The sequence below is a fragment of the Pezoporus flaviventris genome, unplaced genomic scaffold, assembly GCF_033815535.1.
Source record: "Pezoporus flaviventris isolate CSIRO_AGI_PZ_B2104156 unplaced genomic scaffold, CSIRO_AGI_Pfla_v1 ptg000045l, whole genome shotgun sequence".
Lineage (NCBI taxonomy): Eukaryota > Metazoa > Chordata > Aves > Psittaciformes > Psittacidae > Pezoporus > Pezoporus flaviventris.
The window spans coordinates 11,328,468-11,347,332 of NW_026892593.1; the positions used below are offsets into that span (position 1 = coordinate 11,328,468).

The 18,865-nt window shown below is 40.4% G+C and overlaps 1 protein-coding gene across 1 annotated transcript in view; it reads left to right on the plus strand.

The window, feature by feature from the left end:
• Window positions 1-1,548: 1,548 nt before the first annotated feature.
• ABCD2 (ATP binding cassette subfamily D member 2) overlaps window positions 1,549-18,865 on the plus strand; it is a 48,904-nt gene continuing 31,587 nt past the window's right edge. Inside the window, exons 1-6 of the mRNA XM_061467454.1 lie at window positions 1,549-2,766; window positions 4,140-4,320; window positions 8,631-8,752; window positions 11,923-12,091; window positions 15,204-15,298; window positions 16,664-16,809. Of these exons, the coding sequence (XP_061323438.1) occupies window positions 1,831-2,766; window positions 4,140-4,320; window positions 8,631-8,752; window positions 11,923-12,091; window positions 15,204-15,298; window positions 16,664-16,809 (1,649 nt within the window). The 5' untranslated portion in view covers window positions 1,549-1,830. The remainder of the gene's footprint in view (window positions 2,767-4,139; window positions 4,321-8,630; window positions 8,753-11,922; window positions 12,092-15,203; window positions 15,299-16,663; window positions 16,810-18,865) is intronic.

Here is an 18,865-nt window from a genome sequence, read left to right on the forward strand (position 1 = left end):
GAGCATGCTGTGATACACACAAGCCAGAATGGGAAGTATCCAATTGGAGATCATGACTAACAAACCCTCGGCAAAGCAATTTCTTAGCCAGTGTATCTTGTCAGTGTCTTTGTGTGCTGAAAAACCTTTCTATTTTATTGACAAAATAACATGCCTTTAATACAGGCCTGCCTACAAAGTGAATGTTAGCTATACTGCCAACATCCAGATTTTGACAATATTTCCCTAGCTTTACAGTTGTGCATTAAAAAAAAAAACAACCCCAAACTAGATGGACCTCTATCCAGATCTCTAGCCTGCCCTCACTGGCAAAGTCTAATAAGCTCGAAGATTACCCCACATCTTCTCTATGCAACTGCTGAGCCCACTGTGGACACAATTTGTGCAACCTCCTTGGAAGAAGTGAGAATTAGATCTTACTTGGTCACGTCTTGCTGATCTTGGCTCACTGAGCTTTTTGGAAGACACCTGGATGTTTTGCTAAGTGGTGCCTCATTTTTAGAGGCAAAGCTCTCTCAAATCAAAGATATTATTTCTTCATCCTGAAGCTTAGGTGGCTATCTAAACATCACTACACCCTGTCCAAAGACAGCCGTTTTGTAACAGTAATGTGACTTAACTCTGCTTATGCCAAGTTGCAGTGAGGCATGTGGCCTCACTCTCCACGGAGAAGGCTGGACTCCTCAGCACCCCTGGAAATGCCTATTAGCACGTTCTTCAAACCTGCTTTTACACACAGATCCTAAACTAAGGCTCTATGATGCGCCAGCTGATGCAGTAACCTAACTACTTCATTTTCGAAGTGTGAAAAGATCCAACGTATTTTTAAATACTCTGATCTTCCCCCTGCAATTTCAAATACAGTACCTTTTCCGTACCAATGAAGAAATAATAAATTAGGAAAACAGAAAATCAAAGCAGCAAGACAACTGCCTTTACAGTTAATTCCTTCGCGCAAATTTAGCCTGGTTTTGCCGCAGGGGCCGTGCGATTCTGTCGGGCTTGTTTTTGTCTAATAATGCTTCAGGAGCACAATACCGGTTTCCTTTTGACGAGAGGACAGGAAATAAATTACACGTGTTTAGACAGCGCTACCCCGGAGGCGCTGTGCTGTGGGGCCCCGCCGCAGCCCGTCTCCGGCTCAGGTTGCCCTCGCCCCGGGGTACCCCACTGAGCACCACCGGCGGCCACGTTACAGCCCTCCCCCCCCTCCCCCTTGGGAGGGCTCGGGCGGGTGACGGGGCTGCCGCAAGGCCTGAGCTCACCCCGTCCTCGCCGTCCCCCGTGCTCCCCCGCGCCGCTGGCGGAGCCAGGGCCGGAGGCGGTGCCTGCTCCGCAGGGCAGGCGGAAGGAAAGGGCCGGCGGCAGCCGGAGGCGAGCCGGGGCGCTGTCGGGCCAAGCTCTGGGCGATCAACGGTGCAGCTGGGCCGCGCTCCGGGGTACCCGCTGTGAACCCGGGGCCGAGTGCCGGGGAAACCGCGCTGCTGCGACAGGGCCCAGGCCCTGTCCGAGCTGCGGGGGCAGGGGCTTGGGCTTGGGCTCGGGCTCGGGGAGCCGGGCCGCTGCCGGAGCCGCCCCGCGCGGCGCAGCCAATGGTGGTCGGCGGGGCGGGCTGCGCGGTGCCGGGCTGCGTTGTGCAACGCGCCGCGCTTTGAAGGCTCCCGTCGCCCCTGGGAGGCAGGGCTCATTCGGCATCTGTCACGGCAGGGCGGGTGGCGGGCAGCCGGGGACGCCGGCAGCCCGATGAAGACCTGGCGGGGCCGACATTCCCGCTGGGCGTGAGCCGCTCCCGGTAGGACCGGCGCGGAGCGGTGTCTGCGGCGGGGCAGGATGACCCACATGCTGCACGCGGCGGCCCGGCGGGTGCAATGGGACAGGACCAGCGCTGCGAAGAGGGCTGCGTGCCTGGTGGCTGCAGCGTATGGGCTCAGAGTCCTCTACCCCATCATCCGCAGGCGCATGAAGCGGGCGGGCTGCGAGGGCGGCCCACAGGCTGCCGGCCGGGCTGAAACGGGCCGGGAGGGGCCGCACCGCGCCGGCAGCCGGGAGAAAGCCTCCCCGGCAGTGGACGCAGAATTCTTCCAGCAGCTGCTGGAACTTCGCAAGCTTTTCTTCCCAAAGCTGGTGAGCTCCGAGCTGGGCTTGCTCTGCCTCCACTCGGTCGCTCTGGTTTCCAGGACCTTCCTCTCCATCTATGTGGCCGCCCTCGATGGGAAGATTGTGAAGAGCATCGTGGAAAAAAAGCCCAGGAGCTTTGTCTTCAAGTTAATCAAATGGCTGATGATTGCAATCCCAGCCACTTTTGTGAACAGCACCATACGGTACCTGGAGTGCAAGCTGGCCCTTGCCTTCCGCACGCGCCTAGTGGATCACGCCTATGAGACCTACTTTGCCAACCAGACCTACTACAGAGTGATCAGCATGGATGGGCGGCTGGCCAACCCTGACCAGTCCCTCACCGAGGACATCATGATGTTCTCACAATCCGTGGCACATCTCTACTCCAACCTCACCAAGCCCATCCTGGACGTCGTGCTCACCTCCTACACCCTCATCCGCACCGCGCGGTCCCGGGGGGCTAACCCCATTGGGCCCACAGTCCTGGCCGGGCTTGTCGTCTATGCTACGGCCCGTGTGCTCAAAGCCTGCTCGCCCAAGTTTGGTAAGCTGGTGGCTGAGGAGGCTCACAAGAAGGGCTATCTGCGCTTCATGCATTCACGCATCATCGCCAACGTGGAAGAGATCGCCTTTTACCGAGGGCACAAGGTAGGAAGGAGGGAACTAGGAGGATACTGGGGTCAGTCTTGCAGTGCCGGAGCCGACCTGTACTTCCCCTGCTGCCCTCCCCGAGCACTTTGGGCCCCTCTGACATTTAAGCGTGTTTACAGCAAGCACTTCCCATTTCTGAGGAAAATGCTGTCTCACAGGCGGTATCAGAGGGGAGCAGACTATAGTTCCCTTGTGCTTTGACATTGTTCCTGTTTTGCAGCTGTATTTTTTTCTTTTCTGGAGAGCTAATCTCAGTTGTTTTTCCCCACCCAGTTCATTCTGCTCAACTTTTCCAGGCTTTGTTGTTTTAGATTTTTCACCCATGTTTATGAACTACCAGATTTAATGCTGCATAAATAGCAACCAGGGCACACCAGAAAGTCTAGGGGAAAAGTAGATGATAGTACAGGGAGCAGTACAACCTTTGACACTGTTCTACATAGCTAAGCAAAGATGCAGTCATCAGAGTCTTAAAATAGCTTAATTACAGTACTCTAGCAGTCACAGTTACATAAACTAATAGCTTGTTTTAAAGCTGCCTTATTAAGGAACTCTTCATATTTTTATTAGAAGCTAATTTTGGATGTAACACCTTTCAAACATGATTTAGAAAACCAAGTTGTTTCATGTAAGGTGAAAATGGAAGCTGGAAATCAGCATGAAGAATTACTCTTTCAGTCCAAGCAGTGGTTATATAATGTAAATGGTTTATTTTGGTAGAAGCAGTTGTTCTCAAAAGCTGCCTATAGTCATGTTTTAAGTGCATCTAAATTAAACCTTTTTTTTTTCTCCCAATTCCTACATATACTGGCTTGAACTGAATGTAGTATATCATAGTGGCTTGCATCTGGCTTTGACTTGTTAAACCTCTTGGGATAGTTCTCTCTTCCTCCAAACTGCTTACAAAAACAAGCAGTGTTGCATTTCAGGAATCAGCTCTGCAACTTTAAGTCACTGGAGATAGTTGATCCCCAAACGCTTTCCAGTATGAGGAGTTTCATTTGCTGTGAAACTCTACAGCTGCAGCTTTCTTAAAAGGATGTGGAATCAATCTTATTTTGTTTGTTAGAATCAGCTGTTGTGACTGTCTTGTATGGCATTCTTGTGTATATGTCAGAGATCTTAAAAGAGCTGAAAACCTGCCAATGTTCTATCAAGGGATGATGGCATAAATAAGAAGCAGATCCACTGACTTCCGTAAAGGTGTTGCACTTTTGCTGTGAGACTGCAGCATTGTGAAAATAGCAGATGTGGCTCGGAAGTCTCAGCTCTGGGTACCCAGTTATTTCCTGCAGTGTGTGAACGTGTCTTGTATGACATGTGCATCTTACTTGCATTTTATCAATTGCTCTGTTTTGTTTTAACTGTAGGTAGAAATGAAACAACTGCAAAAAAGCTACAAAGCTTTGGCTGATCAAATGAATCTCATTTTGTCCAAACGTTTATGGTACATCATGTTAGAGCAGTTCCTGATGAAGTATGTTTGGAGTAGCTGTGGTATGATTATGGTCGCTGTGCCCATCATCACTGCAACAGGATTTGCAGATGGCGGTAATACCATTTTTCACTTAATTTCTAAATGTTTCTTTAAATTTACATTCACAAAAGACTTTATTTCCCCTGAATGCTATTTATATTTATTTATTTTTCACAGACTTTGTTACAGTGTCCATGTCTTGTGTGTAACTTTCAAGCACAGCAAGTCAGCTGAGGGAAGAGCCACACAAAAGATCCAATTTTGAACATAAACCTGATAAACAGCATGAATTCAGGACTTACAGGATCAATATGTCATATGAGATTGTGATAATTGCAGATTATTTTTATTAGCCACTGTTGGGATGGCAGGCTGATTTTTGCAGCATCTCCTATTACCTTATAAAATGTTACTGTTAACTTCCCTGTACTGCTTATCTCCTCCTTCCATAAACCATAGTGTAATTATAAATAATTATTCTCTTGTTGAGCTGTTACGAACCGCTGTTCTTCCCTGACTTGCTGGGAGAAGAGAAAGCAATATTCAGACTCCAGGCTTGGATGTATGATCTTTGACATCCTATCACAACTTTCCAGGAAGTGAAACAAGGCTCAAGTATTGTTGTTATTGCAGATGCTATATATAAAATGAGAGGGAGAGAGCAGAGATAAAGGTAATTAAGGAGGTGTAGTGAAAGTAAGTGGGGAAGTTTGCCTCAACAGGGTTCCTTATGCCCAATTACATACCATACAATATGTTACAAATTCCATACAATTCTTTAAGCATGGATCCTACAATGTGCGTAGAAGGATCGTTTCCAAGTTGAATATATTTAATCAGGAAAAAGTGAATTCTTTTCTGAGCAGATCTTGTTAGTTATATTCCAAATCAGGGTTGTCCTGCTGGACAAGCTTGGTTTGATCTGTCGGATGACACCCTGCAGCCACCACGTGGTTTAGCTTACCTGCTGTTGTGTTGATACATGGGTGTTCAGCTGTCTGAGCCACTGCCCAGCACATGGATCAGGAGAGTACTGTATCAGAACCCTGGCTGGCTTCCTGGTAGCAGCTTAAAAGTAGGAGGTTCTATTCCAAACAGAAGAGTTTGTACAAGCTCATTTCACCGTATCAGGAGGTCCTATTCCAAACAGAAGAGCTTGTACAAAGCCATTTCACCTCAGCGTGAAGGTTATCAGCACAACAGAAAATGTGATAAGAGTCTTTCTGCTAAGACAGGAATGAGTACAGTTGAGAAAAAGATCATTTAACCACAACTGTAAATATCTTCTTGGTATTATAGCATGAATAAAAAAAAAGATGTGTATTCATGCTAAGCTAAATAACATTCCTGTTACTCATGAGTATTCTTTTGAGAAATACTTTTCAAATGTGGGAGAAAAGCAAGACGCAGCAATGGCTCATGTTGTAAAACAGAAGAATGTTTGCCACCAGAAACCTAAACTGTTAAAGCAGGGGGATTATTATAGAGTCCTGAGGCATGGATCACAAACAATAATAAAAATCAACATTGTCAAGACCAGTTCAAAGTATAACAGGTATTCAAAGAATCAAGCAGACCTGAACTTACCGTTGGCCTGAATGGGAAAGCAGTGCTTTGTGCCTCAGCAGGTCAGATGCAAGTATGCTCTGACAGAAGAGGTGGTGGATTTATTACTTTAGGATAAATCAGCAGAATCAGGAATATGCAAAAAACTGGTACCATGACTGGAGATGAAAGGTGTAAAGCAATAGGTTTTGTTCATTTCTTCAGAGGAAAAAAAAAAGAATAATCCTGCAATAAAAAGAAATGACAGTGATATTTCTGACTGAAATTTGCTAATTCTGTTACGTATTTCAGGGAAGAAATTAACTAGCAAGGCCAAGATTCACATTTGATAGCATTTCTCATTCCTGTTTTATAAAACCATTGGTGTGCTAAACGTGTCTCTCTTCAGTTTGTGGAAAACAACTATTTTTGGAAGCAAGACTTTGATTTCTCTAGACAGGGTGAACACTTATCTTTGTTTATAAAACAAGTATATGACTATCAATTACATAAATGAAGATGAAAAGGGAAATATTAAATTCTGTATGGGATGGAGACAGTCTGTCTGCCCTGCTAGAATGCACCACTTCTTCAAACACAGGAGGCCAGCCATAAGAAATATGTTTTGGACAACTTAAAGAAAAGTAATCTTGGTGGAGTAGGCATATAATATAAGAGCTTGTGTTTTGGAACAGTGAAATCCTCATAAATTCTATGTAATTTTAATTTTTGAAATACCCCTAAAATAACTGAGGAAGTAGTTTGTAGAGTTCCCTAAACTCTTGCTAGATGAGCTAGCCTGGGTGCTGGAAGCAGCCCTCAGTAAATTCTGCATTTACATACAGGAGGAATGCTGCTTTAGTGTAGCCTGATTCCTAAAAGTAGTATACCTGATTCCTAAAAGATTTAACTGTGGTGGTTCATCAAAAGATGAAGCCATCGAAAGATCAGCAAAACCTGCTTCTCTGAGAAGTAATAAGCAAATTTCAATTTGTTTTTTTTCTAATGAATTACCTGAATACTCTCTGTTCTCTGACTTTATTCTTCTTGGATTGGAAATTATTTTTTTTTTAAAATAAGTGAGAACTACACAAGCAAGAGCTTTGTAATCTTTTTGCAAAAGGCTTTCTGTCTTTTCTTGTTTTTTTTAACTCATGCATTTCACTGTGTCTCGGGTGGCTAGATTGCATACAGCCAGTTGACAGTGTACCGATGTAGAGTCAATTCACTAAAATTGTTCTAAAAAACCCCATATGAGGCCAAAAAGAGTAACATGATGTAAGATTTTTTTTTTTTAATAAAAAAAGCTTTTCCTAAATTATCCATAGTATAGTTCAGCAATTTAGATGTAATTATTTAGGGCTATCTTTATGGGTGTGTAACTGAAAACAGTATAACATTTAGATTTAAATAATAAAGACAGATACATCTGGCTTTGATACTGCATGTAGATTTCTAGACAACAGTTTTCTAGAATCTAATCTTGTCAGGGAGTTGGAACAGTCACTCACCAAATAAAAAAGTACCATTTGCTATACTCTTGCATTACTTGATCTAACCCATAAAATTCACAATTGCTTTACACCTGCAGGGAATTCCTCACAGATTTTCTTAACCAGCAGCATTGTGCAAACATCACAGAGGATATTAATATATAATAATACAGGAGCTGCAACACTGGATCCGCCTATTACCTTGCCTAGCCTGGTGCCTAGCAGCAATTTAGTGTAAAAAAAACCTCAAAAACTTAAAAAAACTTTACAAACTTAAGGAAAAAAAAAAATCTAGACCCTGTTCTGCAACAGACTTGAGCAATATATAAAGATATGTCTGAAGTCATGTGATGCAGAAGACCCTTGGGACCTTTCATTTTAAATATTGCATGTGAAAAATCTGTAAGAGTTGTTTACTCCACATTGTTTTCTTCATTTTTGTAGATGCAACTATTAACACTTAAACAACATTCAGTCTTAAAATATTCAGACACTTAATTCTAAATCATTCTTAAAATATTCAGACACTTACTTCTAAATCTTGATTAGTTCAAGAAGCAAACCTTGCAAGTTAGCTATGTTGTATAAATCTGTAGGTCACATGGTAGCAAGAGTACATACGTATATGTTAAAAGGAAATGTATTTATTTCACATGTATCTTCTATAATTTCTGTGCTTTTCTGCTTCTCTGATGCTGCTGACATGTTCTTATGGGACAGCTCCTTTCTTTAAAACAAGAGTTTTCTTGCTAATAGGATACAATGTCGTAAACAAACCATCATAACTTTGTTCTGGGGTCAGATGAAAAGAGAAACTGTGCTGTGGGAGAGACGCATCCCACTTAAACCATGCCTTTGATAATAAAAGAGCTTATTGCTTGTTATAGAAATATAATCACGGTGCCAAATTTCCATCAGTATGAGTGTTTCCTTTTAGATGAAGTCAGTAAATAAGTAAGGCTGAAAATGAATAATGGTGAAAACAGTCAAAATGATATTAAAAGTCTTCTTTAGATCATTGCTTAGTTTTCACTTTTTTCTTATTTTGAAAAATTCAGGTTGAATAATGATATATTAAAAAGAAAATTATCTAGGTAGACAAATATTATAAAAGGATTAGATCTTTTGCATAAGAAGATGAATTGCACATCCTCCCACTTATTCTTTGTAACTAAGCTATCTATGCTAGTTACATTCACCAATTCTTTTTGAAAGGTTGTCTTTGTAGAGATAACCTTTTCTTAATTGAAAAGCTGCTCTATGCTGGCTCACATTCGAATCATAATTTAATTTGTAGAGATAATTTTAAAATTAATATTTTAACAGAAAACTTTTTTTACTTTCAGAATTGGAAGATGGCCAGAAACAGGCAATGGTTAGTGAAAGAACAGAAGCTTTTACTACATCCCGAAACTTGCTGATTTCTGCAGCAGATGCTATTGAAAGGATTATGTCTTCATACAAAGAGGTACTGTACAACTGTCAGACATGAAAGAGAAGAGAAAAAAAAAGTAAAAAAGAATTTACATTTAATATGGAATGTAAAATAACCCAATAGAATTTGCTGTTTTTAAAGGCAGATTCCATTGCAATTAAATCCATGGAGATCTTTGAATAGTTTGAGGTAGTTTGATTTTTAGAGTAAATTGACAAAAGTCTAAAGTGCACAGCTGCCAGCATGGTGCAACATGTGAGTATAATTTTTAATACCTGTGTTCAGATACCATCAGAGAGCAATAGAAGTTCCTGGAATGTGAATGATGAAGGTTCAAATTCCTCCTCTGTTTGGAGCACAGACCTGAATTCAGACTGTCTGCCTACAATGGTTGGGTAATCTTCTGTTGGAAGTGTCACAGAATCACAGAATGGTTTGAGTTGGAAGGGGCCTTTAAATATCACCTAGTTCCAAACCTCTCTGCAATGAGCAGGGATATCTTCCACTAGATGAGGTTGCTCAGCCCGGTCCAACCTGACCTTGAATGTTACCATGGATGGGGCATCTACCACCTCTCTGGGCAACATGTTCCAGTCATGTTTTGTATGAAACAAAAAGAGAATTGAATACTTATTTCTGGCCATCTAAACTACAGGGCCTGTTCAGTATCCTGCGAACCTGTTAAACTGTAAGTAATTTTGGAAAGTAGAGAAATTTCAGTAAAAAGATAAAATCCACCTTAGGACAGCAAATAGCCTGTAAGTACAAGAAGTTAATCTGGAACATCAGAGATGTTGTTTCAGGTCCTTACCCAAATGGCAGTAACGCTGGGCTTTCATCTGTGGTCTCTCCTTGGGGTTTCTCTCAGTGCTGGCTGTTAAGCAAAAGAAAAGTGAGGCAGTGCTGTTATTCTCCTCAACATTTCCTTCTGAATCTTGTTTATGCATTTTTTTTATTTGGTTTATGCTTGTCCCTTTGGTGGTGACTCCTTTTCCCAGTGCAGTGCAAGGAGGCACACATTAGCTTAGGCAGCTAATAAAAATCTATGGATTTTGTTACTTGGAGTCCAGCCATGATAGCTACAACTTTGTAAATTGGAGGAGGAGGGGTAGTTTGGCACCTTCAGATATGGACTCACTCTCACAAAGCCACAGTAGTTTTTTTTCAAGGAGTTCTAATGGATTGTGATTTAGACCTATGCTTCTTTTGCTGTTCCCCTGCTTGGCTTCTGCTCTCAAGATACTGCCAGATAACCTATTATACAGTGATGTAATTTCTGTTCTATTTTCAACATTGATGTAATTTATATAATGTACATGAGGACTTGCAAACACTGTGGTTTTATTTTTGGAAACAAAAATACCCACAAAGAAGTAGAAACAACTGCACAAATTCACTTCGTGAGATGTAGAATCTCACATAGTGAGATTTTAATCCAGACAGCATGGGATCAAAGACCGGTTCTGTGAATTTCCATCTTAATTTTACATATATACTTCCCTTCAAGGGACAGTGTGGTACTTTTACCACTCTGTTATTCATATCTCTTGATTCAGGCAGTTTCCAAAGGTCAGTGTACTTCAATCCACTTCAAATGGCAGTGAATTTCCAGTTCTTCCTTACCTGACCCACCAAAGCAGCCTTCTTCCAGTCAGTGTAATTCAGCATGCAGATGATGTGGGCTCAACTTTTTTTCACAGGTGGTAATATTTAGTGTTTTGACAAAGTGAGTTTGTAGGGTCATGGTTTAGAAGCTTTTTACAAGTTATGTTTCTTCTGGGTCACAGTGGTGCACGTTTTGTCCATCACATGCAGGATTCTCTCCATCAAATGCTAATGCTGATGTTGTGCAAAGGACTCAGTCTTAGCATGAGCTCCTGCTGAAACTGATAGGAAGACTCCAGTGTGGAGAATGATGTTACAGCTCCTGTATGCTACCTGCTGCCTCAAGTGGTGTTAGCTCTATACTTTTCACAGAGGTTAATGCAATTACCAATAGTGCAAAACAGTGTACAGCTGATGAAGTTGAAGCATTGAGTGACTACCCTTTTTTAACTGAGTTTTTCAGTATGTTTCATATTTGTTAACCTCCAGTGGCATGATGACCATGTGACCAGAACCAGCACTCACTTCTATATCTGGCACAACTAGTGAAATTTATTTAGGATTTTATATTGGAATTAAGTATGCCACCACAGGTGAACCAGTCATGAGCTGTATGCGTTTAACCACAGCAACCTAATGATTTTATAATCTTACACTCATTTTCTTGCTCCTCTTGTCTTGCTGTCTGCATTTAGTGTAAAAATTCGTCCTTTAAAAAACATCCAATAATACATGATAAAAATAATAATAAAAACATAATAATGTACAATAAATAAGATGCCAGGGTTTAATTCTTTCCTGCTAGTGGATGGAGGCAGTTCTCTGGGAACTCCTGGTGGTGTCACTGCCCATGAACAGGAAGTTATCGGGTCCAGAGATCTCTTGTTTCTGTCTTTACCAAGTGGAAGTTGTGACAAAAGGACCAAAAAATAAAGCGGAGGAAGCCTTTTAAGAGGCCTTACCTTCTTAAAAATGCCCTGTTCTAATCTGACATCTCAGATGTAGCTCGGGTACTCTGGCGTGCAGTTGACTGAAGAGTAATTGCTTTTTTGTTCCATATTTTAGATTAGGATGCTCTGGTATGCCATGCTTTACACAGAGAAGCACACCTTTCTCACAGAAGGTTTCATGAATACAGAGAAGCAAACAAATAATTATAGATGCCATTTTTTCTTCTGTGGACCTTTATTTTTCTGGGAAATGCAGAGATTTGTTTTTCTCATGTATGATAGGCTCTCTCTTTTTAGATATGCTAGCAGCTGTTCTCTTGTTGAAGTCTCTACGGATCCATGGAAAAGAGCAGCCACTGCAACCTCCTCATTTACTAGAGCTGTCATAGCTTACATTGGCTGAAATCTGTCCCCTTTAAACTGTCTCTGTCTTCAGGCTGGCAGGAGCTGTGAGTGGCAAATGGTTTAACACAGAATCTTAAGGAATGAAAAGAGGTGTCCAAAGACATATCATTGATCATTCCAGAACAGCATTTGAGAATTATCACCACAGAATAGCTAGGAATGTTTTCCATGAATCCTTGGCCAAAAATTTAATTTCCAGAATTTGTGAAGTATAACTGAAATGAGGCATTTGCTCTTTCTCAGGTTACTGAGCTAGCAGGCTACACTGCCCGTGTCTACAACATGTTTTCAGTTTTTGATGAGGTGAAGAGAGGCATTTACAGAAGAAATGCTGTTATTCAAGAGTCTGAAAACAACAGCAAGAATGAAGATAAAGCAGAATTGCACATTGAAGGGCCCTTAGAAATCAAAGGTAATTAATTCATATTTGTGTGCATTTCCCTGTGTGTGAGGCCTGTGCAGTGGGACAGGAGGTGAGCAGAGGTTTTATTTCTGCAGCAAATCAGCCTCTCAGGCTTAATACCCCAGAGACCATGTGGCCTTCCATTTTAACCTCCTGCTATTTTGTAACTGTGTTTATGCAGTGCTTCTCTAATGCACAAAATTGCTCAAGTGTTTTCTGTAAATCTTTCAGTGAAAAAGGCATTTCAACTATACTGTAGTTGGTGGTGATATTATTCTTACATGGACAGTGCCTGCTTTCCTCAGACACCTCTTTTTTTTTTTTTCAGAAAGTGAGACTGTAAGATCTTCGTCTTCAAACACCTCATTACTTTGAGATAGGAGAGAAAAACACATTGGTTCAGCAGTTTCTGACAAAAATATGACTTTGTTTTCAGTGTCTAAAAATCAGCCAGTGCTCATTTTTTCATGATTAAGTGGGAATTTTCAACTGAAAATGAAAGTCTAACAACTTTACACTTCCCCATACCACTCAAATGATCTGATTAATACATACCTTATCCTTGCTGTCCCTGTCCTGTATCTTTCTGATGCTAATATTTGTCTCCACCCTCCCCAAAGCATTTTCTGTGTACATCCGTTCCTTATTGTGCTCCATTATGTGTCACCTCTGTCTTCCTTTTGTGTCCAGCTTCAATGTGAAGTCCTTAAAGGCAGCTTTTGCAGTGGGCTTTTCCTAATTTTCCCAACAGATCCCTTCTGCTTCTTCCCTCTGTGGTTTTGAAAAAACTCTTCTGAAAACTTAAACCTCAGTAGAGTTGAAGGCACCGAAGTGCTCTTTATGAAATAACTCTTTTTTAGCAATTTCAACAGTCCTGCCCTTCAGTTTAGATTTCTCAAAGGTTCTTCATAACAAACAATTTGACTGCATCATGGTGGTTAGCTGTGGAAATAGCTGATGTCTTAATCTTGTAGATCTTGGTAATATTTGGCTGACATTAAAAGAAATGGCATTTTCTAGCTGTTACATTTTGTCATGTACAAGAAACAAAGTCTGCAGTTCCTGGAGCAACAGAGTAATCTGGGGGCTCTTTTTAGAAACGCGTATCTGAGCTGTATTTGACTTGGAAACAAAACCGAATACAGTTCAGCTATGTAAGCATACTGTTCACGTTCCCTTTGGGTCTAGTATACATATACCCCGTTCCTTTTTATTTTGCAGCCTTTTCCCAAGACTTGATTCTACTACAGTCACTCATTTCATTCAGCCTGAATTCCTTCTAAGTCATGGTGACTAGCGTTTGTTCCTGAGTGGTTGTAGGCTCTCAGAGGCAGCCAGCCAAGCTCAAGCATTGTGCACATGGACTTAAGTAGAATTTAGGCCAGATGAATCTAGGCCACAGGCTGCACACTTTCTGTGACAAGTTCCATTGTCTTTTGGTCTTGATATTTGAGAAATCCCTGCAAAGTGGATTTGTATGTGGATAAAAGTACATGTGCTCACATATATGTATGTGTCCACATTGTTAGAAAATAAAAATCTTAATATTCAGCTTCCCCAAAGGCTCTTTGAACGCATACTACTTACTTGCTTTTGGATCATTGTCATGGTGCTGATACCGGGACAATATCTGCTATGAGTTTATGTAACTCAGGGATATTTATTTTGTGCCTTGCATTTACTGTTGTCAATAAGAGCATTGTGAAAATATGAAAACTAGAATATTTTTAACAGATAATATTATTGCCTTTTACATGGTGTATGTAATAATTCCAAATTTTAAAGTTGAAATAGAATTTTGTACATCTTGTACAAATACTGCCAAATTGTATTTCTGATTACACATAAATATGCTTTAAATGCATTCAGACACTATGCAATTAGGAAATGAGAATTAAGTTTAGCTAATACTTACTTAGCTTAATATTTTTTCTCATAGATTTATTTTAACTAGAATTTCTGCACTGTATCCAAATATTTTTTTATTTTTTTTTTTAACAGCAAAACTGTCTTGTTTCCCATAATCTCATGTTGGACACCACAGAACTGTTTTAAATAAAACTTGATTTAGGAATAAAGGAATGCTTGGGCTCATACATGGCACAGAAATTTTTGCCAGGTTGTTATAGTTTGGCGAAGTCAGAAGCAATTAAACAAAGAGCCTTTTAATGGAAAATGTAAAACTAGCCTTAACTGAAGGAAATGCTACCATATCCTTTTGTAATAAACTCAACTTTTCCGTAGCTCCATTTTATTTGTTCAGATTAATCTCAGTTATAAAAGAAGCTGCCTTCTAATACAAAGAGAAATTTCTTTCGTTTGTATCTCGTCTGTAAAGATAATTTCTGATACTCGTCTAGGAGCCTGGCTGTTTGGTTTCTCTTAGAAAAGCCCATTAACAGGCAAAGAGTTGGCTTCTTTTTCTTTTTTTTTTTCTGTTCCAGAAAAATTTATTTCAAAGTCTTTATGTTACAAAGTATCCAAATGTCTGCTGGAGGTTGTACATTTAAATTGGCCAGAAATCCAAATAGTAAGTGTAGCTACTACAGTGAAATGTTATATGGGTTTCCACAAATACTTGCAAGACATGTCTACAGTGTCTGTGGCTTCAAAAAGACATGGAAGTGAGCCATTAAATGTTTTCTCCTTTGCTCTTGTTGCTGAAGGAGACTGAGCTGGGCTCCAAGTTTGAGACCTGCTAGTAAAAGTAGATTCCATTTTCTAATTAAATCCTCAAGAGAAAGTAAACTGGTCTGCCTGTGGCTAGGCCATCCTTGAACTTTTTTACTGGTTGATATTAACTATCTATTAAGAACAAAATACAGTAAATGCAGGTAGATTGTGAATAAACATGTCTTTATAGTGCATTTTGTATTTATGATGCCTACTGTGCATTATATTTTGGTCAAATTTAGAATTCATTGCACACTCTTGGCTACTGCTGGCAGTGTCTTTCTGAGTAGCTGAGATTTATTATCCAGATTTTCCACTAGGGGAACCTGGAGCACATGAAAGAGTGGCTTGAAACTCACCAAGTTATACTTCTCAGCCATGCACTGAGACTGTCACGTATTGTTGCTTAATGAAGGGTTTCACAAACTATTTTTTTTGTCCTTTCTAGGGCAAGTTATTGATGTTGATCATGGCATTATTTGTGAAAATGTTCCTATTATTACTCCGAATGGCGATGTGGTGGTTTCCAGACTGAACTTCAAAGTAAGATGATATGCAGGAATCTTCTGATTGTTGCCATCACATTAACATAAACAGCCCAGAATTCATGTACCTTATGTTAAGTACTTGGAGAAGCATATGGATAGAAGGGCAAGTCCAGAAAGGTAGGCATAGTATCTCAACAGAGGCAGACATATGTAGTTTATCCTGCTCAAAGAAAGAGAAGAGAGGACTTCTGGTGCTGTGGCTAAGGGAAAACTGACCTGCGATTTTCAAAGGTGCATATGGGAGTCTGCATCGATCTGTTCTTAATTTCAATGAAATTTGGATGCTTTACTCACACAGGCTCCTTTAAAAGTCTGCATTCACAGCACTGGTGAAAAAAAATGAATCTATAGTTTTGCTTTGCCACCACAAAGAGCAGTACTAACTAACAGTTGACAGCATAGTTCACAAGCCTAACTGTGGAGTCTTTACTCAGTAAAAACTTGTATTGTTTTTAAAAAGCTACTCCAGATACCACTCGGTCCCTGCTCACAATTTTGCTGGCTCACCTTTACTGAATTACTCACATATATATCCTAATCTTATGTATCAGTGCAGATGATATCACTTTAAAAAAGAGTCGGAGTTATCACAACACTTAACATGCATACTTCTAGCAGGTCCCTTAATTTAGCTAGAATGGAGTGTTCCTCTTGCCCCCTCTGTTGGTGTAAGAGTTAGCAACCAGGAGGACAGGGTCCTAGCTCTGGCAAAACTTGCAGTGGCTTCAGTGAGGGATTTCAAATTTGTAAAGTCACAACTGTATGGTCAAAGAGGCAGAAATATTTATGAGTTTTTGCTCAAGCGACATAACCAACAGAAAATATAACAGTCAATATAGTTATGTAAAGCATGGACAATGAGATTGTGATTTTGCATAAATATGCACACATATATAAACAGGGTAATATTCCAGTGAGTAAAACCAAGGCCATTGCAGCCGAAATAACACTTGTGATTAAGCAGGAAAGGGCAAAGTGAAGTAAATTTTCTGAATAGTTTGATTTGTCTCCCATTGCTTGAATTAATGGCACTGATGGGGATAGCATGCTTTGTATGCTGTTAACACCCTTGGACCTAATTTGCATTAGAATATTTGATTCTGACTGTGGTATATGAACATTGTGATATAATCAGTGTATTTTATAGAAATACTCAGACATTATAGAAATGATTTTCATTATTTCAACCCACATCTGATGCCACTGTTTCTAGAATAGCTGCATAAATATATACAGGTAATTAACAAAATGGGTTGATAATTTGATGCAAATGGACATGTAACTCCCTCTAGGGGTCTTAAACTACCTTGTGCCACATACACAGCATGGTAACGTGTTTGTGTTTTCATTGGTATTGTAGGTTGAGGAGGGGATGAACCTTTTAATCACTGGACCCAATGGCTGTGGAAAGAGTTCGCTCTTCAGAATTTTAAGTGGTCTGTGGCCTGTGTATGGAGGAGTTCTCTACAAACCCCCTCCACAGCATATGTTTTATATACCACAAAGGTATGTGTTTTGCTCAAGATGATATTTTTTGGTTATATATGAATTTTGACCCTGCTTCTCTCATTTTCCATCTGTAATATGTACAGCCAAGTTAAAAGGTGTTCAGCACAACCTCAGGTGTGTGGAGAGTGCTAAAGAAAAAATACTTTCTTTACATCCCCTGATCCAATCTTCAGTCATTGGGAATAGCTTGCTCACACTTGAGGTGGAGCCTATGCTTCCCTGATGGATGATTGGGATCATGGGGATGGACTAGAATCTGATAGAAATTTTAAGTAGAGCTAATAGATCTTTATTCTGACTTCAGTTTAAAACTAAAGATCAAAACAAGTGAGAGTGCTTTGATTTCTAAATGCTGAATTATACAAAATAATTTTCAGAACTTCAATTTTTACACTACAAGAACAAAATCTAATTCAATATTAACTACAAATTGCCATTTTAATAATGTGTCCTCTTTTCACTAAGGGAAGCATGGCTTTTTTGTGCTTCGTTTGTATTCTGACCTGCTGTTGGAGTATCAGAACATCATTTAGTGCAATTGATTCCGGAGTATCTCCTTAGAGACTTCTAACTAGGCTGTTTTGCAAAAGCAAATTCAAACACTGAGGATCTTTGATTGTTTTCTATAGTTTGTTGCATCCCATGGGCAAAAGAAAAGTTCATGGTACAGTTTGTAGTTGTGTTTAAAAAGTACACGCTGTTAAGCTGAATGGAAAATATTAACTGATGAGTAGATTTTCCTTGCTACAGATGAAGGTAATACAGAATATTTATCTGTAATCTTTTCAAATATATGTATAATTTATTGCTGACCATTGTCATTTTTCTGAGCTACTCAATGGTTCCATTCAGGAATTTGGAGCAAAATGCTTTATTAAATGTTTTTCAAAAGAGCATTTCAGAATTCCCATTGTGCGGAACATTCTTAGAATCAGTTTTGTTCTTTGGCAGAACAAAAGCTATTCTGAATCTTTTTCTTGCAGAAAATCTTGAGTTTCAGCCACTTCTGTCTTCTGTGTGATCCTAACCCCTTCTCAGCTCCACATTGGAGGCTGGATTGTCTACAGCCCTTCCTCTTTACTTATGTCCCTTTATTCTGGTAAAGTGAACAGACTCGTATTGCGTTCAGGCAGATTTGCCAGAGTGCTTGTTGGGGGGATTGAATCACATCTGCTGAGTTTTCATTTCCATAAACATAGTTCTTTGTTAGCTGTTTCCCCTAATGTTGCAGAGCTGAGGGAGATTGTCCAACAGACTTCTTCTTTGGAATATTTCAAATTTTTTGGTCAGAGTCTGAGATTCAGCCAGTGTCTTTGCAACCCTCTGTGACCAAAGCCACGTAAGGGTTGGCATATCATCTTTGCAGTGTACCTTGAAAGTATCACTCATATGCAGTCCATCCTAATAGCTTTTCCCAGGATAAAGGGTGCTGCAGAGATGTCTTTGGGACCTCTAAGATATGTAGCCATTGCTTGGCTCTGTGGCTCTGTGTGAGCTCTGTGCTCCTGAAGGGTTTTTAAGGCAGCACAGAGGTATTCCCTTCCCAAGGGACAGAGAAGAGTCTGGGTAAATGGGACAACAGTGTGACACAGAGCACTAATGCAAAACTGCATTAGAATTTGAATGTGGCTGAAGATTTTGAAATCTGCTTTTGGAGACAGTTTACCTGTGTCAGTATGGGTTCTGTAGGTTTGGAAGTGTGGCCTGTCAACAATGAGTGTCTTGTATTTGGAAAGGGACTGTGAGACTGCTTCTTGTTGGGATTTGTGGGTGAACATGCCTGAAGGGGTTGATTCAGGACAGCAATCAATCAGATTTGTTTGTTAGGATGTCCTTGTGGTGGATCCTGATTTGCTTTTTTGCCCAATACATTTGTTCTTTTGGCTTACAGTCTTAGATGAGTATCTGAGGCATTAAAAATGACTTGAAAGAGATCCAGTTTAAAATTGAATTTTATATATTTCTGGACCTGATTTATAACTGATCTGTTGGATTTTTAGGGCTTTTGTGTGTTTTGCCTTACGTGGTCCAGGCATTTTATTTTCTGCCTGTG